Genomic DNA, 27969 nt, shown 5'->3' on the forward strand with positions numbered 1-27969 from the left:
TCCAGGCATCCAGCCAGAGTCTGAATCAATATCTAATTGTATTCATGGAATAATAAAAGAAGAAATTAATAGTAGCTTGGCAACTGGAGAAGTAATGCAACCATACTAATCCATTTGAGGAATAATAGCTGATTCAGCATTGGATAAGGCAGTGATGAATATGCATGAGTATTTAGAATAAATATTTAAGCCTTTAAAATTATAAATACACTGTTTCAGAACTTTTTTCATTGAATAGAAGTGAAACTCAGCCACATATATTTGTTAACTACCTTGAGTGATTAACAACAAACACATGTTTCTGGGTTGTTTACTCGCACAACCATTTCTGTCAATTGCAAAAATAAAAATAAAAATTGGGAACAGTTGTACTTCTTAAAATAATTTTTAAAAATTAAATATTTATGCCCAATGCTGTAAGCTATATCAGAAAAAGGAACTGGCAAACCCATCTGTGAGTATTCCTTGTGTAAGAAAACCCAAGAAAAACCAACAGAAGTCTGTAGGAGACTTGAAGACATATACCTTGAGTGAATTGGTGCTTGTTGTTGTGATATAGAGAAAATGAGGACATGGCCACCTTAAGAGGACAGCACTGAATTTATGATGGCTTATTTGCATGGGAGAGAGGGGGAGAGTATTCATGGGATCTGAGTGTACCCTATCTTAACATAAGTCTACAGGTTTATTTAATGTTGATTCATACATGTCCATGTAGTACAGGACACATTACAGGACATTTCTGGGATTTATACTGTATGCGGAACAGTGGACGTGAAGACTCATAAAAAGGATTAGGTTTACAATAAATTAAATTTACTCCCTTTTCTTGCACAGCCATAGTATTTTAAAGACCACAGATATATCCTTGTCTGTCTATAGTTACCAGTGTACCATGATAGATAGATGACTTAATGACAGAACAGGATAATTCAGTGAATAATAAGCACTATGTTATTACAAGAGTGCACCAAAACAAAGCGACAGCCTGTGACTCACTTAATTGTAATCACTATGTTGTTATAAGATTCCACCAAACTCTACTCCACTGAAAAATAATCATTATATCGTAGCATGTATACCTCTGTTAACAAAAAAAGTAGATAACTTCCTGGACACGATTGTTTTAAGAAAAACTTTGGTATAAGAGGAAAGAATAGAGATTGATTCCTACATCCTAAAAAATAAACAATTCAATATGTTTCATCAAAAAAAAATTTCTTAAAGCACATGTAACATGAAACAACTATATCAAATAAATCTTGCTTAAGTAGGGAAAAAAATCCTTTTAGAAATGGCTTGAAAGCGCCTTCAGAATTGTATTCAGAATCAAAGTTTTATTTCACTATCCTCCACCATTTTATTATTTCAGTGTTTGTGACCAAACCAATATATCTGTGCTCTCCCCACCCAAACATACTGGTGGGAGCTACTAAGATTGACTTATGGTATATGTTTTCTCCTTTTTACATAACACATATGTTCAGTAAGGGGTTCTAGAGGGAGCTACTGTTTACTTTGCCTGTTGTGGGCAGGCACAACAGTTGCAGTACAATTAGCTGACACTTCTGAAAACTTTCCAGCTAGAAAAAAAAGATAAGGAATAAAGGGGAGCTGGGCAGTCATAAAAAGATGCTGTAAAGACTTTATCCGGGACTTTATCCGGGACTTTGAGGTGTAACTGTATACGTTTCTGTAAATGCTGTATCATTTCATCTCTTGTATAAGTTAAGGGCAAGTTTTGGGGCCAAACTTAATCAATTTTGATACAACCCATGGATAAGCTGAGGATCATTCCACAATCACCAGTGCCATTTGGGGCGGGGGGGGGGGGGGGAGGAGATGCCCCTGGCTATCTTCACCTTTTCCCCACCCAGGCATTCATAAAAAGCCATGGCAGAGAGAGTAGATTGAGTTGGTGCTTCTTTTAGGCTGCCCTAAAATGAGCTAAAATCTTGCCTTTTGGCACTTTACTTAGAGAAGGAGACAATTCTGTTTTTGAAAAGAATTAAGGTACAGTAGTCACAATGACCCATGGATAAGTCAACTCAGGTTTTTTGACTAGATTTTTAAGATTTATACATGAGTATATAGGGTATTGGAATAAATAAATGCCACCAATTTTCTACCATCACTTCTTCAATTTGATCAGTGTCTTTCTTCGCTTTTGGCGAGGACATTGCTTAGGGGACGCCCACATGTTTTTGATATTTTATCATCTTTGTGTGAGGCTTATCTCACGTCCCCACATGGAGAGCTGGAGCTGTCAGAGGGAGCTCATTGCACTCTCCTTGGATTAGAACTTTCAACCTGATGGTCTTCAGTCCTGCTGGCACAAGGGTGTAATCCATTGCACCACCCGGGGGCACCAGAAGCGACTTGCCATTTCTCAATTCGCTCCTGACATGAAAAAAAAGTGTGTCTTTGACTTTGGAAGGCTGATCTAATAATAAAGTTTACATCTCAAACCTTATTAATCCCTTGATGCAAGAGTTTGAGCAAATGTTCTCCTGCTTTATTTTGGCTATAAAACAAGATGTTAAAAATGAATTTAACATTAAGTTTCCTGACATATGACAGAATAAAAAAGTGATATACGTAACAGCAGTAACAGCATTCCCAATGCTGAATTAGGCTTCAGTCCTAATGCTAATTGTCAGACTATTTGTGGAACGGAAAAGAGTTCTTTGAAACTTGTTCTTGGTGCAAATGCTTAAGTTATTCATTTTAAATGTAGCTTTGATAGATGCCTACAAAGCTACATTTGACAATAACAAACAGGAGACAAGCAGAACACTTAAACAGATAAAATGTATGTGGGCATTCCTCAAGTAACTCTCTGGTTGTATAACATAATAACGATGGGCACCAACCCATTCTCAAGGAAAAGACAAGAATCACAGCTCAGCCTCAGAAGTTAATCGAGAATCATTGGAAGAGAATAGGGAAACATTGCAAGAGGCTAGCTTTTATAAATAGTTTGTCTGATGCTGCTTACAGAATGAGAAAGGAATAAACATACTGCACTTAAAGAGTCTCATCGACCCATTTGATCCAGGCAGATAATGTGATTTTGCTAAAGCAGGTCACTGCACATCCTAACTCCCAGTTACTTTGGGCCAATGTAAACTTACTGTAGCGTGAACAATTGCATTTCTTAACTTGGCATCTAGAATATTATATATGTCAGTATAGTATATTTTAATATGCTTATTTTAAAGCTCTGTGATTTCTTTTTTTAAAATGCTACCCTTATAGTAGATGGATCCAGAATATTGGGTTACAAACCAGTGTTGAACTCCTACTGTCAAAACAATGGAATCTAATGCATAATGGAGGTTGATCCCCCCTTCACACTACACCTATTCCATTCCCCCCCTCTCCCCTGCAAATGCTCCAGAGGGGTAGGAAACATTTTAGAACAGATTAAGAAGCAGTTCTGAGGGTGCCAGTTGGAGAGGGACTTCTGTCAAGCCAGGCACCCCCCATTCTATATCTTTGCATTTCATTTTTTCTGCCTAAGTGGAGTATCTTGCCTTGGTCTCTGTTGAACTTCATTTTGTTAATTTTGGTCCATCTCTCTAATCTGTTCAGATCATTTTGAATTCTGCTCCTGTCTTCTGGAGTATTAGCTATCCCTCCCAATTTGGTGTCATCTGAAAAACTTGATGATCCTGCCTTCTAGCCCTTTATCTGAGTCATTAATAAAGATATTGAACAGAACAGGGCCCAGGACGGAACCCTTCGGCACTCCATTTGTCATTTCTTTCCAGGATGATTATACACCCAGAAGTCATGCTACTGAAGAATTTTGTCACCAAGTTCATCTAGCCATCAACACTGAAATGTTTGATTACCATGTGCTATGCTACTCTCCTTCCAGTCAGCCTGTTGAAGGGTCAATAAGAAGAGACTGGTCTAGGCTCATCACTCTGTCACAAAGTGAAGTGCAGCCTGACATGTTGATTGGTGTTTTTTGGTCCAAGAGAATGGTTGCACTGAATCAGCCTATTTTCTTCTTCTTGCTATTCTTGCTATGTAGATTGACTTCCACTGTGATTAGTTTTGAACATGGAAGCTCTGGCAGACTGGACAACCAGAGAAGACAGTACACAACAACACCATTGGTGATTGACTTAAGGGTTGTCGCTGTAATTTAATGTCAATAACATGAGTGAAATTATATACATGACTGTGTACTGACAGCTAGGAATATAGCATAGGAATAGTAAATAATATTAGATCATTTCTGGCAGTCTATGAAAATAGAGAAAAGCATGGAAAAAACTAGTGTTCAACCAACATGGCCACATGGTTCTCTCAGAACGGCCATTCCCGTCTTGGAAATTCAGGAGTTGTAATCCAAGAACTCACTTTTCCAGTAAACAAAATTGAATAAATTTATGTAGTATTGTCACTGACAGAGAGTAAAATTCAGTTGCTTTCTAGACCTCAATCAACAATATGAATCAGTAGAAAAGATTGGAGTTTCTTCATGAAGAGATTATGTATAGTTTTCAAAGTACTGTTTTCCTTCTGTTGCTCAAATTAAGTTACTTTCCTTTGTACCTTTTTTTTTAAAAAAAAAATCTTTGGCTCTTCTTTTGCCTCTAACTCCTCATTTTAGAGAACCCAGTTTGTTTTCCTTTACTTTACACAAGTATTTTTTGCTCTTGGTTAAAGATCTTACTGACACATGTACCTCCTGAACATATTGACAGTGTATATGTGGATGGAGGCATGTGCTAACAAGGTCTGCCATGTTTTTAATCTGTATATAATACTTGATACATTTTAAGTTCTTTGTCACTGATAAATAAGGATGATGGTCATAAACTTAACTAACATAAAATCAGTACATAAAATCTTCAGTTAATGAAGTTATTCAAGCCATCAGCTAAAATAAACCTTGCTTATGTAAAGAATAACAATTGGAACCTTCCAGCATGGCGTAGCAATTTGAATTTTGGACTAGGACACTGGGAAACCAGGACTCAAGTCCCCAATCAGTTGCAGAAATCTACTCAGTCACACTCTTTCAGCCTCAGAGGAAGGCAAGGGGTAAACCCCCTCCTAAGGTGATGCAAAGAAAATCCAGTGATACATTCACCTTAGGTTCATCATTACATAACGGACTTGAAGGCACACAACAACTACAAAGAGACAGTTTGAAGGCTTTTTCCAAAATGCATCTATTGTTTTACCAGGCTGCACTTTTTTTTTCAGATTTCAATTTTGATGAGCTATTCTTCTTCAATATCTTGGGAATAGTTGGTAGAGGCTTCTCTGCTTCCCTCTTTTATTCTCTTTTCCTGTTCATGAATATTCAGTAGACCTTTCTAGAGGCTGCTGCCATTTACTTGCCTTTTCTAGGCTACAGTAGTATTGGCCAGAGGAGAATCCCATTCCTTCCCAGTTCAAGCTTGATTGTATTGTTTACTTAGACATGCTATTGTGACCCAACAGTCATCCTTCACCATTTCCCCAATGGTAGCATTCCTTAATGGAGCCCCCGGTGGCGCAGTGGGTTAAACCCCTGTGCCGGCAGGACTGAAGACCGACAGGTCACAGGGTCGAATCCGGGGAGAGGCGGATGAGCTCCCTCTATCAGCTCCAGTTCTTCATGCGGGGGTATGAGAGAAGCCTCCCACAAGGATGACAAAAACATCAAATTATCCGGGCGTCCCCTGGGCAATGTCCTTGCAGGTGGCCAATTCTCTCACACCAGAAGCGAATTGCTCCTGGCATGACAAAAAACAAACAAACAAAAAGCATTCCTTAAAAATCCAGGTAGATAAAGTGCAAGGAAGAAAGGGTTGGACAGGTATAAAAAAACTTTTTACAAAACATCATGAAATGTAGTATGTGTATATAAAAGTTAAAGGTTTCCCCTGACATTAAGTCTAGTTGTGTCCGACACTGGGGGGTGGTACTCATCTCCATTTCTAAGCCAAAGAGCCGGCGTTGTCTCCTCCAAGATCTGTGGCCAGCATGACTGCATGGAGTGCTGTTACTTTCACGCAAGAGCAGTACCTATTGATCTACTCACATTTGCATGTTTTTGCATTGCTAGGTTGGCAGAAGCTGGGTCTAACAGCAGGAGCTCACCCTGCTCCTCGGATTCGAACCGCTAACCTTTTGATCAACAAGTTCAGCAGCTCAGCAGTTTAAATATATTCCCCATGGAAACTAGTCTTATATTTAGCTTTTATAGGTTTCTAGATGGCAAGAATCCCCACCTTTTGCCTCCTACACAGCATAACTTTCCTAAGTACAACTCAATTTATTTCATTTCTCAACAGGTCATATAGAAGGTATGGGCTTGGTTACTGCTGTTGCAATTCCAAATATACTGCTAGTGTACTCAGCTACAAAATATAATATTTGTCTTGACTAACCTTACCAGACAAGCTACTAAGAAAATGCTGGAGAACTGGAACAGATAACTTCCTACACAGCTTCTGCTAGGAGAAATCTTTCTCATCCTATCAAGAAGAAAAGGAATGATAGGCACATCCCATAGTAACATTGGCAGTAATCTACAAAATATGGGTCATTGGTTTTCTGCATTGTTTGTTCACAAACATGCAATGACTGCCTATTTCAACCAGAATACATCTCAAGAAGTATATGTACTGTGTTACCTTGAGGAGGTAAAGATTAAGAAGAAATTTAATTTTACAAATTTATGTCCCTACGAGTAAGTTATCTGGCAAAGCAATGCATAGCTTTTATCACTCTGCTCTAATGCCAGTTAAGAATGTGTATTCTAAAATAATCACACAATGAGAAGTTGGAAAGAGCTCATTTTTATTTCCAAAGTGACATTTCTTCATATAGTTCCAGTAGCTCATGTTTGTGGTAAGTAAGATAAACTTAAGCCAGTATGTCTTTTATGGTGTGTGATTCATTGATGCTGCAAAGATAAAGGATTGCCAGCATCAGCTACATCACTATGACTACCAGAGGACTTCCCAGGGGCATAATATTTTTTCCTACCTTAGCAAAGATATATGCATAAAAACTACATGGTGGCCTTATTATTCCAAGCAAGTGAATCCTTTGCTAAGGTTACAAGATACATTTTACAAACATTACCATTTCAGATTTCATTTTAGGAATGGCTGTCTAAATATGAAAGTTTAATAACATCCATGTTAAATGTACACAGTAGAACACTCATTTCCATGGGGAATATATTTCAGGATTTCATGTGGCTATGTGAAGCTATGGGTAATAGTGAAGCCTACTGAATGAACAACTTCTGGCAGAAGCATACTATACAATAGGGCCCCTTAAACTTTTTCAATTGCAACCCCTTTCCTCCAGGGAAATTTTTATGTGACCCCAGGTATATCTATATAAATAAAAATGTAATGTTCGTTTGTGGGATGAACATAACTCAAAAACCACTGGACGAACTGACACCAAATTTGGACACAATACACCTATCAGGCCAACGAGTGACCATCACTCATAAAAACACTGAAAAACACAGCAGAAGTGACTTAAAAAGCCAAAAAACAAAAATTACAATGCAACGCATGCACAAAACCACATATATATACACAAGCACACATATATACACAAATATATACAAACACAAAACACAACACATGGCAGGGTATAGGTATATAAAATACATAGAAAATCAAACATTTACTGAAAATTAATCAGCATTTGCAAGGCTTGCTAAATAGGCTGATTTTTCTTTTTGTAGAATACAGCTGAAATGCTTTCTGCAGAGTCCACTGTAAATACTTCACATTGTTGCTAACAGATCCATGTAAATGGGTGGCATTTATAAACTTTTACTGTAGCCAATTTTTGTGACCCCCAACATGGTGTGAATGTAGTGGTTTTCAGCCTGTGGGTGTCCAGATATTTTGGCTTTCAACTCCCAGAAATCGTAACAGCAGATAAACTGACTGGGATTTTTGAGAGTTGTAGGCCAAAACTCCCGGGGACCCACAGGTTGAGAACCACTGTGTTAAAAGGACCACATTTGGGGGTGGGTCCTACAGTTCAAGAAGCAGCGCCATAGAGTTGCACTGGAGGACATAGGAATGCCTAGAGAAGAATCCTCTGGGCATTGGTAGGTCTACAGCCAACTACTAGTGGAAGTTTACCATAGAATCTCCTGAAGGATCTAAATAGCCTAGAGAAGTGAGTAAAACTGCAGATATCAGTACCACAGTTACTGAATTTGTACTGTATACAAATGTCGTCTCCTTCATATGTTATTTGTGTGGAGGGCTCACACACATAAGACCATGCCTCTGTCTATGCCTGAAATGGCATGTGCTGTTCCTGTCATCCATGTGTAGCCTGGATATCTGAGTTGGGAGCTTATACTCATTCACAAGTGTGGCTGGTGATTCCAGTGGGGCAGTGAAACCATTCTGGAGATTTGTATGAACTTTAAGGGAACTATTCAGGGTGCTGAATCCTGCCACCCAAATGGACTTACCATCTTAGACAGAAACTTTAAAGCCAAGAGTAGACTCACCACTTCCTCATGATAGATGTCCATGCTAATGTACATACTTAGTGACATAGGCAAAAATGTGACTCTGCATTCTCCTTTTAGTGCATTTTGACCCTTTAGATATGTAACATCAATAGATAAGATGGCAAATACAGTACAGCTTTAAACATAGAAACAAATGCAGTGGTCAGTAGTACTGGATATTACATTTAAATACTTTGAAATGCCAAAATGAACTTGCTGTGCCTTCATATCTGTATGTAACTGTAATATATAATCCAAACTGAATACAATACATTGATTGGACAGACTTGGCTTGGTCATTTCTGTAGCCCAAATCACAGCTTGTATACATTTTTCTTTGTACTATATCTTCCAGAATCCATGGATTTTGGGGATTGTGGTTCAAACTCGTATTTTATCCATGCTATACCCCAGGTATCTGCATTAAGATGTGATTGGATTGGGAGTTGGACTGGATGGGCCACGAGGTCTCTTCCAACTCTATGATTCTATGGTTCTATGATCATTCTTACTTGTATCTGGTCCTTTGCCCCCTCTATTTCAACCCTACTTTTCCTTTGTTCTGCATCATTTGAATCTATCTGTTTTGTCCAAACAAGTATATGAACTATGAAACTATTGCTATCTAATATCTTTCATGTCTATAAATCATCACAACTGATGATTCAGAGAAAGTGTACAGAAGCCTACAGGGTATTTGTACGAGTTAGTCATCTCATGTCATTTGCTCTCAGCTTCAAGCAGTTATTTTAAGAAGGGTGCCCTTTGTAAGTACAAAGGAACAAGCAGCAGAAGTGGATGTTGTACAGTCCATTAACAAGGTCTCTTTTATATTTCTATGCTAAATCTAACAGAAAGAAAACAGTGGTCCTTTATGTTTCCATGTAATTTAAAGGAATTTAAAACAGTAGCTTCCATCTGCATGCTGCCATCCAATACATTTTCAGTGAACATCTTTTATGAATCTAGTATTGCAGATCCATGGAAATTACATCACTGTCAGACTTTTTGGTTTTATATCACACAATTCCAGCTTTCACCCAAGACCTCTTATATAATTTACCACTTGCAAAAAGAGGAGAATTTGCAAAAAAAAAAAAAAAAAAAAAGAGAGAGAGGGGAAAGTGATTTAACACCAAATTATGAAAATGATACAGAAATAAAGTACATTGAATGTTTATCTACTTCACTTTGAGTTTGCAAGGTTCTTAGATTTCTAACAGAGGCTCAGATCAAGGATTGCTAATAAAGTCCATGGGTTTGGGGAGCATGAAAACCAGGCCTTTTTTGTGATGGCTGTGACATTATCAAATTTGGTTTCCCTTGAGACTATTTTAAATAGACTTTATTTATTTATTTATTTATTTACAATATTTATACACCGCCGTTCTCACCCCAAATGGGACTCAGAGAGGCTTACAGAACATACATAGGGCAAACATTCAATGCAGATTATGCAATTAACAAGGACAGACCACACAAACAGAGGTAAAGGCAGTTTTCCCCATCTTATTTCCGTCATCTTAGAGTTGGTACTTGACTCCGGCCACCGGGGGAAAGGGGGAGGTGCTGTCACCCCCATCTCCCATTCTCAGGAGCTTTCCTCCTATCAATGTCCTTAAGGGCACCTTTATTACCTCCACACTAAAACAGTATTTTATCTACTCGCATTTCTGCTTTCGGCCTGCTAGGTGGGCAGTGAGCTGGGATTAATGGTGGGTGCTCACCCCAACCCGGTCTCAAACTGCTGACCTTTCAATTGACAGGATTTTTCCGCAGCACAGTGGTTTAACTTGCTGTGCTAAGCCCAGCCCCTTGATCATCAGGAAGATTTGGCCTTTAACAGCCTCACTATATTACAAACTCCAGAATTCTGCAGGAGGCAGAAATCAGATTTAAGGTGGATTCATTCTCTAGTGTGATGAAGAAGCTGGTCTCAATATGATAAGGCCCTAAGATTCCCAGATCCCTGTTGCCAATATATGAAAAAAAAACATTGGAGAAAAATCTTCACGGGGATGAACTGCCTATGAAGGTTTTACCTTGAAATGTGGCATAAAATATTATAAATAAAAAACTAAATAAATTGATTGTCAGGCTATTGATATATCAAGAGGAGAGAGAGAGAGAACTCTTAGCAGGTTCTTGTGAGCCCAGCTTCCTCCCACTTTCACAATTCTTGAATAAAAACGTATATTAAAAACTTCATCACTGTTTTAGTCATAAGACTTGTCTCTTCTTGCTTCTTAACTGGGATGCCAGCTCCTTTTATTTTTTTTTGAGAGTATTGCGTGGGTGTATATTTATTCATACATCTGACATTATTTTAAAAAGGAAAATGTTTTAATATAATGCAAATCTATGGTACTCTGGGGATTGGGAGGGGAGGATTTAGTGAAATCATGTCTGATAGTCAGAGTCATGCCCAGTTAAGCATCTGCTGCAAATTTGGCAAATCATTTTCTTCCCTGTACAAATGAAGTTAGTTTATACTGAACATAGTCTAGTTATTTGGGGTTGTTGTAGTTTTTTCGGAATATAGGGCCATTGTCTTAAGTGTTCTAAAATGTTTGCTTACACATTGACAGGCATATAATAAATGTTTTATTCACCATATTAGAGATTGTATGAATCTGTCCTCTTTGCCCAGCTTTAGGTGGTGCTCCAATAATGCCCCTTTCTGGGTAAAGTAGATTTGGCCATGGTAGTTTACAGCTTAATTGCTTCCTAATTTGACAGTTCTAAAGCATTTTATATGAGGTTGGACTTTTAAAACATTTGGAAGCTGAAGTTAATGCTAAAGGGGGTTATCAGTCTGATGAGACTACATATTATGATCTTGTATCAACCACAGGCTCCATATACACTGCTATATAATGCAGTTTCAAACTACATTGTATGTCAGTGTAAACTCATATAATGCAGTTCAATACAGTTGAATTGCATTATATGAGTCTACAACACTGACTCATGTAAAGCAGTTTCAAACTGCACTGTATGGCAGTGCGATGAGGCCACTGCATTATATGACAGTGTAGATGGAGCCACTAACTTCTGGTTTTCACTACAAAAGACCACATTAGTGTGCACATGTCATGGCTCTTTCTCTGTAGCAGCATCCCATACCTCCTTCCCAAGGTAAACTGGTCTAGCTCCATTACAGCTGATCTTGTGGCAAGCATGAAAACTGCAATGTTCTGCGTGACTTTAGCTTTTTTTTTTGCCCAAGGTTGGATTTGAAGACTGTTTCTTTTAAAACATTTAAATTTGTTTTTAAATAATAATATGTTTAACTGTTGTGCGTCATCTTTAAAGCCCCGAGGAGGTAAGGTGAAATGAACAAATGGTTTTAGAAAATAATAGATATTACCATTGGTGTCATTAGTGGAATATAGAAATTTGTTTCCCAAGTCTGCAGGCTGAGTTTGTGCACTTCTATGGAATATGATAGCTTTATTTAAATGAATAGTGGTGGCATATATTAATGAGGTAATCCTTCTCAAAAATAATCATATTTCTATTTGGTTGTCTTGCTGAATTAGATATTTATTCAGTCCTGTACAATAAATCAATAAAATAAGATATTTGATCTCTTCTTAGACACTCGGATTGATTAAACTTTCTTTCTTTTTGGGGGAATAAAATACAGAAAGATGAAATGGTGTACAGGTTTATCAAAAAATCTGAAATAGTCCAAAATTGTCCAAATGGGTAGCTGGGATAATGAAAAACTTTGTTTCATGCACAAAATTATTAAAATGTGTATAAAATTGCCATTAGGTTATGTGTACTAGATGTATATGAAACATCAATAAATGCTGTGTTTAGGCTTGAGTTTCCATCTCCAAGATATCTTGTTTACCACTCCATCACACTGAGCTTTTTTTAGCATTTTAGGACACTTCCTAGCTAGCCCAATGATGGATGGGCACGCTGCCCATCACATGACATCAGTGGACTTCCAGCAGAGGCTTTGCGCACAACTGGAGTGGAAGCATCTTAGGAAGCTTGCCTCCAAACATGGGAGCCTGCATGGATCTGTGCTGCTTCAGCAGTGCATCTTCCATGTGATGAGAAAAATGTTGCCGCAATGAAGTGGTGTGTGGGGCAACAAGAGTCTCCCCTCATCTTTGCTGTTTCACCACAGAGGCTGGCAAAATGGCCCTGTGGAAAGTCGCCCATGTGATGAAGTCCTTGGATATGCAAATATTCCAAAATCATTACCAAAAATATGAAATCCAAAACACTTCTGGTTCCAAGCATTTCATAAGGGACGTTTCAGTGAAAAAGAAATATGATATGACAAGGGGTTAGAGCTCAGCAGGACACTGGAAGGCCACTTATACTTTCTGACCATCTTTGGACTTAATTTGGAACATCTGTTGAGGCCACTGCAGTTGCCTCAACAGATGTTCCAAATGAATATGTGTTTTCATTCTTGCTTTTGAATGCCATATAGCACACACATCAAACACAAGGCCTGTAGGCCGAATCCGGCTCACCACGTCATTTTCTGCCTCATCACACAAGAGCATGGATCCACTTTATATCTGGTTACTGTAGTTTAGTGATGCCCGGGGTTTCTCTGGCTGAGCATTTTAAAGGCCTCTCCCCTAAACTACAAGCTCCAGAATTCTCCAGGAGGAAGCAACTGGATTTAAAGTGAATCCATGCTCTAGTGTGATGAGGTCCTCAATGTGGCCCACAAGGTTTTCAATGCCAGGGCAGCATAGTTACATGTATACAGTATCACAATTACAACTGGTCCTTTGAAGGCAACCATAAGTCTACTGCGACCCTTGGTGAAAGTGACTTGAGCACTCTGCCTTGGTCTTTTTGCCTCATTACTGCTTGGAATACACATATCCTTGATAACACTTCATGCAGCAATCTTCTTAGGTCCTTCATTGCTGAAGTCATGTGAGAAAGAGAGATGACTGTGAACAGACCATTACAATCACATCATCAATGCATCACATGGAACAGTGTTGCTGAAGTGACCTACTTTTTCTGTTTTGCGTTCAGAAGGCTAATCCTGTTTAGCATTGCTGGGAGGGAACAGGCACACCAAAGAGTGCTTTGAATTGTGCAGATGGCTGCCCTAAATGATAAATGTTTGTTTGAACTGTTTGATCTTCTCTCTCTCTCTCTCTCTCTCTTGGTAAAGGACACTTTGCAGCAGAAGTAGCTCATTTCACACACAGCTGATTCATTGTAGTAGTCCTAAGAAGTCTCTATTGACATAGACAGTACATCTTTCTTTCAGACAATTAAGAGTTCCCCAAACATTGCTGGGAAAGATATAAATATCACAGATACAGGAGTTATGCACCTTATTGCTCTCACCAATAGGGGAAGAATGGGGATTTATTTGATTTGCTGTTTAAAAAAATCAGAAAACTGTAATAGCTACTTACAGTCTCATCACACTAGAGCATGGATCCACTTTAAATACAGTTTTTGCCTCTTGCAGAAGACTGGAGTTTGTAGTTTAATGAGGCTCAGGACCTGTCTCACTGAGCAGTTTAAAGGGCCCTCCCAAAACCCAGAAGCTCCAGAATTCTGTAGGAGGCAGAAACTGTATTTAAAGTGGATCCATGCTCTAGTGTGATGAGGTGTTTAATCAGGTTCTTACAGAATTGGAAAATACAGCAAAGCTAGTGCAGTATATTGACCAAAGTGGCAAACCATGGGCCATTTCACACTAGTCAATAATAATTGTGCTGTCGCACGCTGGGCCTGTACATTAGACCGTACACAGGACATAAATTCTCTGTGCCCAACGGGACGCCGTGGCTGCCTCAGAATAAAGGCCCTTAGATTCCCCCAAACAGAGTCTTTAGAATGCTTAAAGTAAGTCCAACAAAGTTCTTTTATTAAGGAACAAACAGGTACTTTAACGGTTTTCTTTACAGTCTATAGGCTCTTTCAATCTTGTCCACTAGGAACAGGCACTGTCTTCTTAACTGTAGCTAACCGATGGGGAAATCCTAGCTTCTAATCTGGGCAGTCTGTACTTGCCTCTGTTGACGTGGAGCCCCTGCACCCGGTACCAACTGCGTCTGGCTTCCGCGAGTGACTTGCCTCAACAGAGCTTTGTAGACCTCCAGGGAAAAAGAAGGAGTTCAGGTTGCTGTGATGGCTGGCTGGAGTCCCTCAGCCAAGCTGTGGCTGTATGTCTCCTGGCCAAGCCGTAGGGCTGTATAACCCCGGCCAAGCTGTAAAAGACGAAGCTTTTCTACAGGAGCCACTTCGTTCTATGTCCTGTGTGAAAGGCTTCTCTGTGAGAACTAACTCAAAATGGCTTTTTTCCCTCCAAAACTCAAAAAGGGGCGGGATCAGGGAACCTAACTATAACTGGCAGGTGGCTTACCCTATAAATGCAGCCTATAACAGGAAGCCACCCTGCTGCAAAATCCCAAGCATGGGATTGCACACAAACATTTAAACACAGCAAATACATCTGGAGCTCCTGGAACAGCTGTTCCAGAACAATAATAATCTTCTTCATCATCATTATTTGTACCCTGCCACCATGTCACAAAAGGAACTTGGGGTGGCTTACAAGGTACTACAAGTATAGTATATAGCATAAACAGTACATGAGTATAAAAAAAATATGACATACAAGTTATAAAAACAACCACTATTAACTGATTGCCCTTTAACCACTTTGAGTCATCCTATGGATCCTGGGATTTGTCATCTGGTGAGGTACTAGATCCCTCTGGCTGAGAATTCTCTGAACTGCAAACGCCAGGATTTCATAGGATGTTGCCATGGCAGTTAAATTGGAATCAGAGGCACTATAACCGTAGTGTGGAAGTACCCTAGCATCGAGTCACCATGAAGTCACGGCCTTACTGAGTGATCTACCAAATTATACTTACAAAGATTTTGAAATGGTAAATTGAGATGGTCAGTTTTAATTCCATTGAAAATTCCATTCAAGGCAAAGTGGGAATAAATAGAACATTTTTTTTCTTTTGAATATATAATTGGACTAAGATATGGGAGATAGTTTGTTTTAGAGGAGAATTGTAATTTACAGAGAAACATTTTTTTTCCTTCACAAAAACTGCAGGAGTGTGGTCAGGGCTTTAGGGGTGACAGGAACATCAGAGGGAGTGTTGTACTTGGAGACCACAACCTGTGTGACTCCCATTACTTTTGTACATTAATACATATAATGTTTTGTAATTCAAAGTGACACAAAATTCTTCATGGTGCATTATTTGTGATACAGCAGGAGTCATGGTTTATTTGGATTGTGGCCCTCCATACTTGAAGACCTCAGGTGTAGTACCACCATTACAGCAAGTTCTAATGAAACCTAAAGTCAGTATACATGTTAATGAACTTGAATGATGAAAAAACAATCCTAGATCCAAAGCTAGGTCATCCTTATTTAGTCCCATCCATTTTAAGCTCACCCATATTTTTAGCTTTCAGTTTTAAAAAACAGGCTTGGCTCAGGCTTTGAAGAAAGAGGAAATTGTAAGATGGGTGTGGAAAGTGTTTCCTCAGGTATAGTGAACCTTAGGGTCCTTCTATACTTAACTAAAACCCAAGAGGAAGAGGGTTAAAAAACTGCATCCTCCCGGGTTTCAGTCCTCACTCCCTCCCAGAGGGCCGGAGTTTAGCACAGCTGGTAAATCACCAGCAACTATAAGATCTGTCAACCCAAAGGTTGCAAGTTCAAAGCCCCAGATCTGCATGAGCGGTTGACTGTCAGCCCTGCTCACTGTTTACGGCTTTAGCTGTAATTAGAAAAATTAGGTACCGCTAAAAGCGGGGTGACCAAAAAGGAAGGAGGAAGTCCTGATGGCTCTTCGTCATAGAGAATGGAGCAACATAGTGGCTGGACTCACCTTTCTTGGCACCAAAAACAGCTGGACACTGAGTTGACAACACCTCCTTTCTGTTCTGTCTGTCTGTGTATTGTCTATACAAAGCAGCATTGAATGTTTGCCATGTATGTGTGCTATGATCTTCCCTGAGTCCCCTTCAGGGTGAGAAGGGCAGAATATAAATAAATTGTTGTTGTTGTTGTTGTTACTACTACTACACCAGGCCTACTGGAGAGGCCTGCCAGCAGCGCAAGCCCCTCTGCACAGTCCTTCTGACACTTGAAAGTGATGAGTCAGGAAGTGGGGGGGGGGGGGAGATTTCCCTCCTCCCCCCTCCCACCTCCTGATGGAGAGTGGCATGCACTGCTGGCAGACCCCTCCAGTAAGTTTTTTTTTGTTGAGGAAAATGTGTGGCTAGCGGGGAGGGGCGTGTGCCCTCATGTTCCTTTAGCCTCCAGGAGCTTGAAGGATCAGGATGGCTGTGGGGATTGACCCCCGAGATAATGGAGCGTGGTCCCATCGGTCAATCCCCACAGGCCCAGTACCTCAACAGACCCAGATCTTTCACCCAGTTTCTTTGGATTAATCTGGTTTTACCTGAGGCATTGTTTGGACATCTCAGGTAAACCCATTACCTACCACAAATTTTGGGCCTGTGTAGAAGGGCTCTTAGAGTGATGTCAAAGATTGTAACAATACAAGAATGCAAAAGTCTTATAGGCAGTGTTGCATATTTTTTCAGTCATAGGAGCTAGTATAATGCTAGATAGGCATGTTTATATAAACATACACCTATGCACACACACACACACACACACACACACACATTTTAGTAGTCCTCTTTCTTTGCTGGATGGAAACGAAGAGCCCTTTGTTCACTCCCTCCTCTAACATTCTTTATACAACTTTGTCTTTCTTTTTTTTTCTGCTACCAATGGCACATAAAAAATGATACAATCGTTGAAGTGGTAGTGGGCTGGGTCAGAGTAGCCACAATTGATGCCCATAGGTTGACTGCTTGTTGTTTATGGGCTGCAGGTTCTCCACCTATACCCTCCATATCTGAGAATCCAAGGCATTTAGAGTTTAATAGAACTATCTTTTTTAATGACACTCCTGTCAGAAGGAAGGACAGAAAAGATGTTGAAGCAACAGGATGATGTTTCTGTGGTCCTCATCCATTTCAGGATTTTCTTCACATGCTTTATAGAATGCATTGTATTAGCTTTCAGCGGTGTCGCACAACTCACAGTTGCTCAGGTTTGAGTAGGACATCTTCGTTGTAGCTTTTCTATGTGATAGAATTGGCAAAATAATAAAGCTCAGAACCTATTTCTCTTTGGTCTCATGTGGAGTTTGTCATACTCTATTTCCTTTGCATTTATACTTTCTGGGGGTGGAGCAAGGGAACCAGCTTCAAGTTTTCTCTGGGATGCCCCTCAACAGTCTGTAAAACTCACAGCTCAAAAATATGTTTGGGCTTTTCATGTATCATTACATTTGGACTGCAATTCCCAGTATCCTATAGCCAGCCTTGAATTTACTATAGCATGTTCAAAACAAGCAGAATAATGGAATTGAGTGATGATTCATGGGGCCCACTGATTTGAATGTCATGATGAATTACGTTAAAACAATAATGAATCTGTCTGAAAACATTATAAGCATCTAGTGCACGTATGTATTACAGCTGTCCCGAATTCTTTCAACAGAACAAGCTGTTTAGACAATCTAATGGATGAGGATGAAAAAGACAGGGCAAAGAGGTGAGTACTCGGCTTCTTGAAAATTTAATTGCTTACTTGACAAAGCTATATCTCTCTCCCCCCCCCCCCCCATACACACACACAATTAACAAATCAAAAGAAAAACAAGATGAAAGCCTGGCATATGTTAAAAAAGTTTGACTCATAAGGCACTTCTCTGTGCCGTGATTTTATTTTATTTTTAAGGATAGTTGACATCTGAAACTTTGCTGGATCCAGTGATGGTGTTGGTTTTCTTTTCATTGATTTTCATTGGAATTTCTATATGGCTTTCACTTACACCGAAATACTTTGCTGGAGGAAAACAGGAAGGGTGACAATAAGATAGTCAAGTCAATATGCTGCAATCATAATATTCAGTGTAAATCTTGTTTTGCTGTGTGTCTAGTAGTAGCACTCTTTTATGTGTAGTACAAGGGTCTTTTCCCCCTGTACTACAGGTACAGTGAAAATCTTCATCACTTGATTAGGTAGAAATAATGTTTTTCTATGTCAGTTTTTAGTCTTTCACTTCCATGGTGAAGTGCTACTTTTCATATTAGCACATCATAGTAAGATATCGTAGCGATAGCAAACATTTTGCTTCTGTTAATACTTTCTTTCTGCTCCTAGGGCTTCACGTAACAAGTCTGAAAAGAAGAGGCGTGATCAGTTCAACATTCTCATCAAAGAGCTCAGTTCTATGCTTCCAGGAAACACCCGTAAAATGGACAAAACAACAGTACTTGAAAAAGTCATTGGCTTTCTTCAGAAGCACAATGGTAACCAATACAAACAAGCCTCAAATAGTCATGGCATTACCATCTTGCTATCAGTTTGTTGCCATTGATAGTGGTAAATCTTGCTCAAGCAGTCAGGATTTCACAATATAAGTTTGTAATCACAGTAGCAGAGAGATTATTAATTTTTCTGAAATAATATAGCATCAAGGTACCACCAAATTTGTAACATGTAAACTAGAGTCAGCAGATTCATGAATAAAGTCAACTCCAGTTTTAATTTTTGCAATAGATAGTGAAGCCAAGCCACAAGTCACTCTTGTGTTTTGATTAATACTAACTGAAGGGACACCTGAGACAATATGCTGAACTAGTTTTGATAAACATATTTGCACAACCAAAAAGAATGCTCATCCCATATATTGGCTTTGAATCAAACATTGTCATATTTGGAAACGCCCTCCTGCTTTCAGGCCATCTTATGTGACTTAACAACTTAAATAGGCAACTTTACAAGTTGTGACTAGCTTAAGGCTCATTGATTACAAATGGCATACTCAGACTGAAATTTGTTTGGGCCTTTACAAATGTGTAATATAGCAACATATCACATTTTCGTATTAATGATTCCTACATATCCTCTAATTTAAGGTCCAGGCAATCACACAGTCTGCACATACAGGAAAGCTGCTGCTGCACCCAATAAGGTCCATTTTGCTGTTTTTAAGGAAGCAGGTAGATCACTTTCTCCTTCTGTGAGTGATCTCTGATGTGAGACAGGATTGTGACAAGAGGCCTGCTTCTGCTGGCTGCACCAGATATCGCTCACAGGAGGGAGTGAATCCATCTTTCAGCTGCTTCATGATAAACAGAGGAACAAACACCTGTTGATTACAGCAGCTGCATCCCAGGGCTCTTCCACACAGCCCTATATCCCAGAATATCAAGGTAGAAAATCCCACAATATCTGCTTTGAACTGAGAGTAATCTGAGTCCACAGTGCCATATAGTTTAAAGCAGATAATGTGGGATTTTCTGCCTTGATATTCTGGGATATAGGGCTGTGTGGAAGGGCCCGCAGTAAGTGGAGATAGGGAATGGGAGGCTTGGATCAGAATTTACAGCTCTATGTTGTTTAGACATATAATCATAAACAACATCACTTTTTTTAAATCACTGGAGCGTTTGGGGGGGGGGGGGCACAATAAACATAAATGTCCTAATCATCTGTTGTTATTGTTCTGAATTATTTCTTCTAGTTAGAAAACATTAGGCTAGATTTATTATTTTATCATTTGAAAATATTTTGTTTGTCAATAAACTTTAATTTTTGAGTCATATTCTACAATGCTTCTATTATTGCATAGTTATCCACACTGTGGATTTGCAACAACATGTCAAAGATCCCTCTACTCCAGGCATGGGCAAACTTCGGCCCTCCAGGTGTTTTGTACTTTAACTTTCACAATTCTTAGCAGCCGCTAGGCTATTAGGAATTGTGAAAGCTGATGTCCAAAACACCCAGAGGGCCGAAGTTTGCCCATGCCTGCTTTACACATTACAAGAGAGAAAGGTGTACAGGTACAAGCAGGGAATTCCATCCACAGTTGCTATTATTCTGTTGTGTGCACCTTTCTTTCAAAAATTGGTTTTTCCCACTTGTGTTAGTGATGTTATGTGCCTGCCATATCACATCTACAGCCATATGTTTGATATGATTAGCCATGTCCACCATTACCCTCAACTATTATTCTAGATAGTAGATGAGGACCTCATACTACACAAGGTTTTCCAGGGCTAGACTCTATTTCTGTAGAGGGAGACAAGAACCTGTATTGTGTTGTTCATCTCAAGTAGAGTTGTCCCATTATATCTGTTTCTTTACTAAACATAACTGCAGACCTATCATTCAGCAGCTGATTAAATGAGTTTACTTTAGTGGAGACTAATCAAGTGGTTTGAGGCTGAGAATGACATCAGCCTTATGCCCAGGTGTACCTCCTACCCAGTTTTGCTTAACACCATCCACCTTTCACATTTCTCAAATTAAGAAGCAAATCCCCAAATAGGAAGATATGGTTGCTAGGCAGCTGTGAATTCCGACACACAGATACACATTAGTAAGGGGGATAAAGTGTAATTACACGCCCTTCCTTCCCTGTGTTTTCCTCTGCTTGACCTTCTTGTTAGAACTTGACCCTGTGTCATTAGTATTTGGCAAAAGATTTTGTTGATACATTTTAGTTGAAGGAATGAGGTTACCATTATCTCATCAACTCTTCTAATACAAGAGGAGAACATTCTTCCCACTCTAGAAAATTTCTGATGTGTGATCAGAGGTTGAAAACAATGGCTGGAATTCACTGCCACAGTTAGGAATGTGTAACTTAGATTTATGCATTAGTAAAAAAAAAATCTTATTCATGGTCCCTACATATTCATACTTGTGACATTTATCACAACCATGACTACTTCCACACAGCTGAATAAAATCCCATATAATCTGCTTTGAACTGGAATATATGGCAGTGTGCTCAGATAACCCAATTCGAAGCAGATATTGTGGGATTTTCTGCCTTGATATGGGTTGTATGGCTGTGTGGAAAAGCCACGTGTTAAAGGTTCAGAAGTCCTGCTTTAACAGCCAGAGGTCTGTTCTCCTATCAGTTGGAGAGCAGCACACTGAGGTTTCCACTCGGGTTCTGCCAGCGATCTCCAGGGTCAGGAGGAATTGTAACATGGATCCTGCTTTTGGTTGTCACACCAGAGATCACTTGAGGAAGGGGTTTAAAATGTCAGAATGCTGTTACCAATTTATTTCTGTTCCTTGCAGTCGCTACTGCCCAGTAAAGCAGGATCAGGGCAATTTTTGAACCAAATGGAACAAGTTAGGGCCCCCGTCTGGACTGCCATATAATGCAGTTTCATAATGCAGTTTAATGGCATTGAATTGGATTATATGGGTCTGCACTGTCATATAATGCAGTTCAGTGCAGTTAAACTGCATTATATGACATTGTAGATGTGGTCTTAGACACTAACTGATCTAAGATTTTGACCATTAGTGTTTTTAAAAATTTTAAAATAGAACCTGATTAGTGTTTTTGGTACGTTTTAAAGCTTTTAAAGTGATTTTAAATTTAAAAATATATAAAATTCATCAACTCATTTTAAAACTCACTTCCTCTTGGAATGGAGGCCACACAGCTGGCCCAGACCCCGGGTTTTTGCAGGAGGCGTAGCTAGATGCTCTCCCGTGCTGATCTGAGATCAACAGAGGTGGGCAGGGACACTGCCAGCCTTCCCTCCCCTGCCCTCAATTTCCCCCTCCACTTAGTAGAGGAAGGCTCTGTTTGAGGCATGGAGCCTTTCTCTCCTCCCATCTGTCCCTTGGAAGAGCTGAAAGAGGGCTTTGGGGAGGGGAAGGGGATTCTACTTCCAATGCCCTCAGTTGGCTCTTGTATGGAGAAAGGAGAGGGGAAAAGGCTCCAGGCATCATCATCTGGACGCCTCAGGCCAATCAGTCTTTTAGCCTGAGTTTTAGGGCTGTGTAGAAGGGCCCAAATTTTCATCCATGTCAAACTCTTATAATGGTCAGGGTCTTTTTGTCAAATTGGTTCTTTAATTTGCACCTCTTATTGGTACATTCTGTTTGTACATAACTTTACTTATGGCTAAATATATAATATTGTTTCTGTATTTGTTTAGAATTCTCCACACAGACAGAGATTTGTGACACGCAACAGGAATGGAAGCCTTCCTTTCTCAGCAATGAAGAATTCACTCAGTTGATGCTGGAGGTGAAAAATGCAATTTTTGGAACAATGTGAATATGGACATTTTTCCAAAGTAAATGGTGGCTGTACACTGCAAATTAGACACTTTTAGGCCCCTTCTACACTGCCCTACATCCCAGGATCTGATCCCAGATTATTAGATCCTTTGAACTTGATTATACGAGTCTACACTGCCAGATAATCTTGGATAAGCAGATAATCTGGAATCAGGTCCTGCCATAGAGGACAGTGTGTAAGGGGCCTTAATATACAGGTCAAGAGCTCCATATCTTCATAAGAGCAAATGGTCTCTCTCTTGAGATTGGTTGCTTTCTTTCATGCCAGTTTCTGAAAATAGAGCTTAACAAGGCCGTTGATTACACTATGTAACAAAATTTGAAAAAAAATCTGTTCCTGGTTTGAATGTGTTCTTTCCTGTTTAGTTGTACAGTGTTCGCTTTGAAAGTAGTTGTTATACTCCAGAAACTTCATTTTTGTGCCTGAGGGTAAATGCTATTGTTTCCTTCAGTTTAAGCACTTTATTTGTAATTTTCCTTAATGAAAATATGCCATTTTTTAGGTTAATAAACTTTTTCCACATTTTATAATAGATCCAATTAGGAAATGACATTCATAGCCCAAGAACAAAAATCGTGTTACATAGTATTGTTGGCCCGCTTTGTTGGTGCTTTATATTTTGTACAAAATTGCTTTGGAAACTAACATAGAATCTTAATGTGCTATGTAGGGAATTATTTTGCATTCATTTCCAAATCACCTGACACATTAACCTAGTTAATTATAACTGTACTAACAATAACTTACATTCATGTTGTGACATCTAAGAGCAGATGACCTATTGTTAGATTCTTTGTAGACATTTAGAGTGTTCATTCATTCATATTTGTTTTTCTTAACATGCTTGTTCTGAAACAGTTTTTGAGGCTCCTAGGAGATTTATATAGTACAATATAAACACCTCTTGAGTTGTTTGCTGTTGTGTTATTTTACAGCTTCGTAATAGAAGTTGAGTGTCCTTTATCTGGAATTCCAAAAACTAAACTATTCCAAAATCCAAAATTGCCCATATGGGTGAATGAGATAATGACACCTTTGTGTTGTCGAAGGCTTTCATGGCCAGAATTGTGGGGGTTGGTAAATGTAAATAAACAGAAGCATTACCATAGTTTTTGAAGCAAGATATACCCTGCAGTATAATAAAGTGTCGCTTGGGCTTGTGTAACAAGTAACATTATCTTTACTTCAGTTCAAAAGGTCAAATAGCGCAACAATATATACAGCAGTCTCTGAATTAATACAGAGAACAGAGGGAATAAATAGTTCTTTTAAACAGTCTTTTAAAAATGCTTCATGCCTTAAAAATGATCAGGCTTCAGAGAGTTGGCAGCCATTTCCTTGCTAGCTGTTTCCAGATAGCACTCTCTTCACTCTCCAAAGTGAAAGTGGCAGTTAAAACTGTTTGCCTCAGCAGCAAACCAGAGACAGCAGCCAATCAGAACTCTAGCTCCTGGTATGCTCAGCCAGTCAGCTGCCAGCACATATCTTTTCAGTCAACCCATTACATCATGGCATCTCTTTAGAAATTCTCACAAGAATCACTGGGTTGCTGTGAGTTTTGTGGGGCTGTATGGCCATGTTCCAAAAGCATTCTCTCCTGATGTTTCACCCACATCTAAGGGTGCCTGCCATATAAAATCAGGAGAGAATACTTCTGGAACATGGCCATACAGCCCCACAAAACTCACAGCAACCCAATGACACCTTTGCTTTCTGATAGTACCCAATCTTTTTTCATGCCCCAAACTACTTGAAATATTATACAAAATTACTGCCAGGCTATCTGTATAATGAAACATAAATTAATTTTGTGTTCATACTTAAGTCCCAATCCCCAGATATCCCAGTATTTACACATATGGAAAAACATGTATTTTAAACTCCAAAACAATGCAGCATTCAGAAAAACTCCTAGTCCTAAGCATTTCAGATAAGCAAAACCCAATCTGCAAGAAACTGGAGAAGATTGTTAGTGTTTGAATGGGTAATACAAAGTTCAAGCAGAAAAACTTTATTTTCCATTTTAAAATGTGTCTTTTGATAAAATTGAAAAAAAATATCCTGGAATAATAATATTCAATCATCATCATCATCTCCTTCTCTAAAAGAGACTCAAAGTGGTTAACTGTAGTAAAAACAAACTAGATAACATTTATTTTATAATGATATCATTTGTATTAGGATGATGATTAGCTGTAAGCTTTTTTGTGTCAGAGAGCCTCCGTGTTTAACAGCTGTGCAATAAGCAAAATTTCGGAAGATGGTTTTTTGCTTTTCATCATTGCTTATTCAAAGAAAGAATTTGTTTGCCTGTCTTTCAGCTCCTTTTCTACTGATGTAGCTATTTCTGCGAGTCATCTATATAAAAATATACTGTCCTCTGTTGCATAAACAGTAAACTGGGAAGCAAAAATAGAGGCATGACTGAATACATTCACATGATTATTCCATAAAATTCTGATGAGTGTAAATTGCATAATGGATTCAAATGAAATATATTATTTACTTACAAAAAACCTTGTTAACTCATCCAACACAAATATCTCTGTCTGTCTCTTCTTTGGATTAAGGGCTGCTTATTGTGATATATGGCTTGAATAAAAGGGTAGGAGTCTGTGGGATCAGGACTCAGATTTCCATGCAGTATTGGAAACACACTGAGTGGCTTTGAGCAAATCATACTCCCCTCAGTAAAAGAAGAAAGCAATAGCAAACTTATAGAAACATAGAGTTGGAAGCGACCTTGTGGGCCATCCAGTCCAAACCCCTGTCAAGAAGCAGGAAAACTTCCTCTGAATGAATAAAGCTTGCCAAGAAAAAAAAAACTATGATCAGACCACCATAAATTGGAATTGACATAAGGGTATATGACAACAATAACAACAACAATAATTGGAAGCATGTAGGCATGTTAAGAGTATCCACTAAATTTGCCACCTTTTCAGTGAGAAATTTCTCGGTCATAGGATACTTCCGCTTCTTTTCAAGCATGGAGAGCTACTGAGTTCATCACATGAGTTAAACTACTTCCAGCTGTCAAAAGAGGCAGAAGTGTCCAGAAAAGAGTGAACTCTGGCAATTGACCTCATCACATTGAGAAATTTCCCCCTTGTAGGACACTTCAGCCTCTTTTCAAGCATGGAGAGGTATGGAGCCCATCACATGTTCCAGGGTTGAAAAGAGGCAGAAATGTCCTGAAAGGAGGGAACTCTGACCATGGACCAGCAATTGTGTTCAGAGTTCCTGCCTCTTATTGCACTTTACTCCCATATTTACAACTGAAAAAAAGTGAGATGGGAATCATCATAAGTTTCCTGTCCTATTTCATTACCCAACCATCAGCAGTCTGTTGTATCCTATGGGCTTTGATGCAGAATCATAGGATCCTGTAGAAACAAATGGTTTTAACCTGGATCAGTATCTCTTCCATCCTATGGGCTTTGATGCAGAACCATAAGATCCCATGGAAAGAAATGGTTTTAAACTGATGTCAGTCTCTTTTAATGTAAGAGGCTTTGGGCAGGGCAAGGGATCTCTTGGTTTTTGTTTGTCCTGATTAATAACAAAGAAGTAATACTGACCTTGTGATGAGTGTAAGATGAATTTATTGCCAGCTCTTAAATTTTCGCATGTGAGTGTGATGGAGAGGCAGAATGCTGAAAGGGACTGCTGATGATATAAGAGGGGCAGCCACCCTTGGTTTCCCCTCTCAATGTGATAGTAGGTCACAATACGAAGAAATCTCCCCCAACCTTCCCCCTCCAAACTCCACAGCTTCAGTTGCTAAAATTTCTGTTACTGCAGTGAAGAGGGATTAAACCCAGATATTTCAAGGAGCAAATTAAAAAAAAATTCAAAAAGCTTCAACTAAAGTGCAAGACAAAACATTGAAACACCCTGTATAAATGTGCCGCTTTCAAGCACAGAAGCTCTTTGTGACATTATGTTTAAGATTCTGCTGTTCTGATCTAATTAGAAAGTTCTGATCTACATTGGAAATGTGTGAATCGGTTCACAGTAAATAACACTTGCACTGTGTTTTTTTTTTATTCTTTCCATCAGGCATTGGATGGGTTTGTTATAGCTGTTACAACAGATGGAAGCATTGTATATGTTTCTGACAGTATTACTCCTCTTCTTGGACATTTACCAGTGAGTAGTTCTTGCACATTTCTTTTGTAGCCTAGATGTGCTCAGCTTGTTACAAGGCATGAGACTTTCTTACAAACACAGCAAGCTACAGAAGCAGGACTGGACAGAAAAGGAAATATTAAACATGCCCAGTTTAAGTTAGCTTTCAATTTCATCCTCCAGTTGGTATTAGAAATAACAAAGGGAACTGTTTCTTGGCTTTAGATCTGACCAAGGAAGAAGTGGTGGATGAAATGAACATGGAGGGAATCTTGGGGGGAGAAGAAAAATATTATGTCATCTTCAAATTCATTGTAGCAAGGACTGTGAAAATTATTGGAACCTTTGCAAAGACTGTTGTCAAAGAAGAGTTGAGTAGATTGCCATGGCTAGAAATTCGGAGAGAAAAGGGATTGAAAGAGATGAAAAACTGCAAAAAGTGGAATATTGCAAATGTGAATTACTTTAATGAGCAGGAAAAGGAAGAGACATCTAATATTCTGAGGAGCTGGGACGTCAAAATATAATTGGAGTTCGGAAGGAATAAAGTTGACAACAGCAAAGTAGAAAAAACAGTGAGAGAAATGTTAAAAACACCAAATCCAAAATCTGTTGAGGCTATTGTGAAAGACCAAGAACAAAAAACAGGCTTTGGGGTACATTTATAGTGAGGAGAAATGCAAGGGAGGAGTAATTATGTTTCTTGGGGAAAATGACAAAGTGATAACAGAGCAGAGAGAAGGTAAAACTACTCATCTAGGTCTGTTTAATTGGATTAGTGGTTTCATGCTTTAAAAACCTTTGTACATTCTGTTTATCTATTTTTGACTTATACTGGTAAGCTTTAGATTCCATTTGGGAGAATACTCAGTTTACTTCAGTTAGATGTAGAATTATTCTTTTTCTGTCTGCAAATGAAGAGTGCTGAATATCAGGCTATCTTTAAAGTGGATCCTACCTTTCTCCTAATAATTAAATGCTCATCTCGAATTGTGTCTACTGTCTTTCAGAGATCCCATGCTTTTTCACCATTTTAAAAATATATTGGATAAAAGAGGTTTGTTTATCATATCAGCCAACAGTTTGAGGGTGAGAAGGATAGCTAATGCAGGTTGAGCCTCCCAAATTTGAAATGCT

At 39.0% G+C, this 27969-nt stretch overlaps 1 protein-coding gene across 2 annotated transcripts in view; it reads left to right on the forward strand.

Moving 5' to 3' along the window:
* NPAS2 (neuronal PAS domain protein 2) overlaps window positions 1–27969 on the forward strand; it is an 82340-nt gene that overhangs the window by 14143 nt on the left and 40228 nt on the right. For both annotated transcript variants that reach the window (XM_060769760.2, XM_060769759.2), the window contains exons 2-5: window positions 18075–18128; window positions 18741–18889; window positions 22556–22647; window positions 26764–26853. In XM_060769760.2, coding sequence (XP_060625743.2) covers window positions 18075–18128; window positions 18741–18889; window positions 22556–22647; window positions 26764–26853 — 385 coding nt within the window. The remainder of the gene's footprint in view (window positions 1–18074; window positions 18129–18740; window positions 18890–22555; window positions 22648–26763; window positions 26854–27969) is intronic.

The sequence above is a fragment of the Anolis sagrei genome, chromosome 3 (genome assembly GCF_037176765.1).
Source record: "Anolis sagrei isolate rAnoSag1 chromosome 3, rAnoSag1.mat, whole genome shotgun sequence".
Lineage (NCBI taxonomy): Eukaryota > Metazoa > Chordata > Lepidosauria > Squamata > Dactyloidae > Anolis > Anolis sagrei.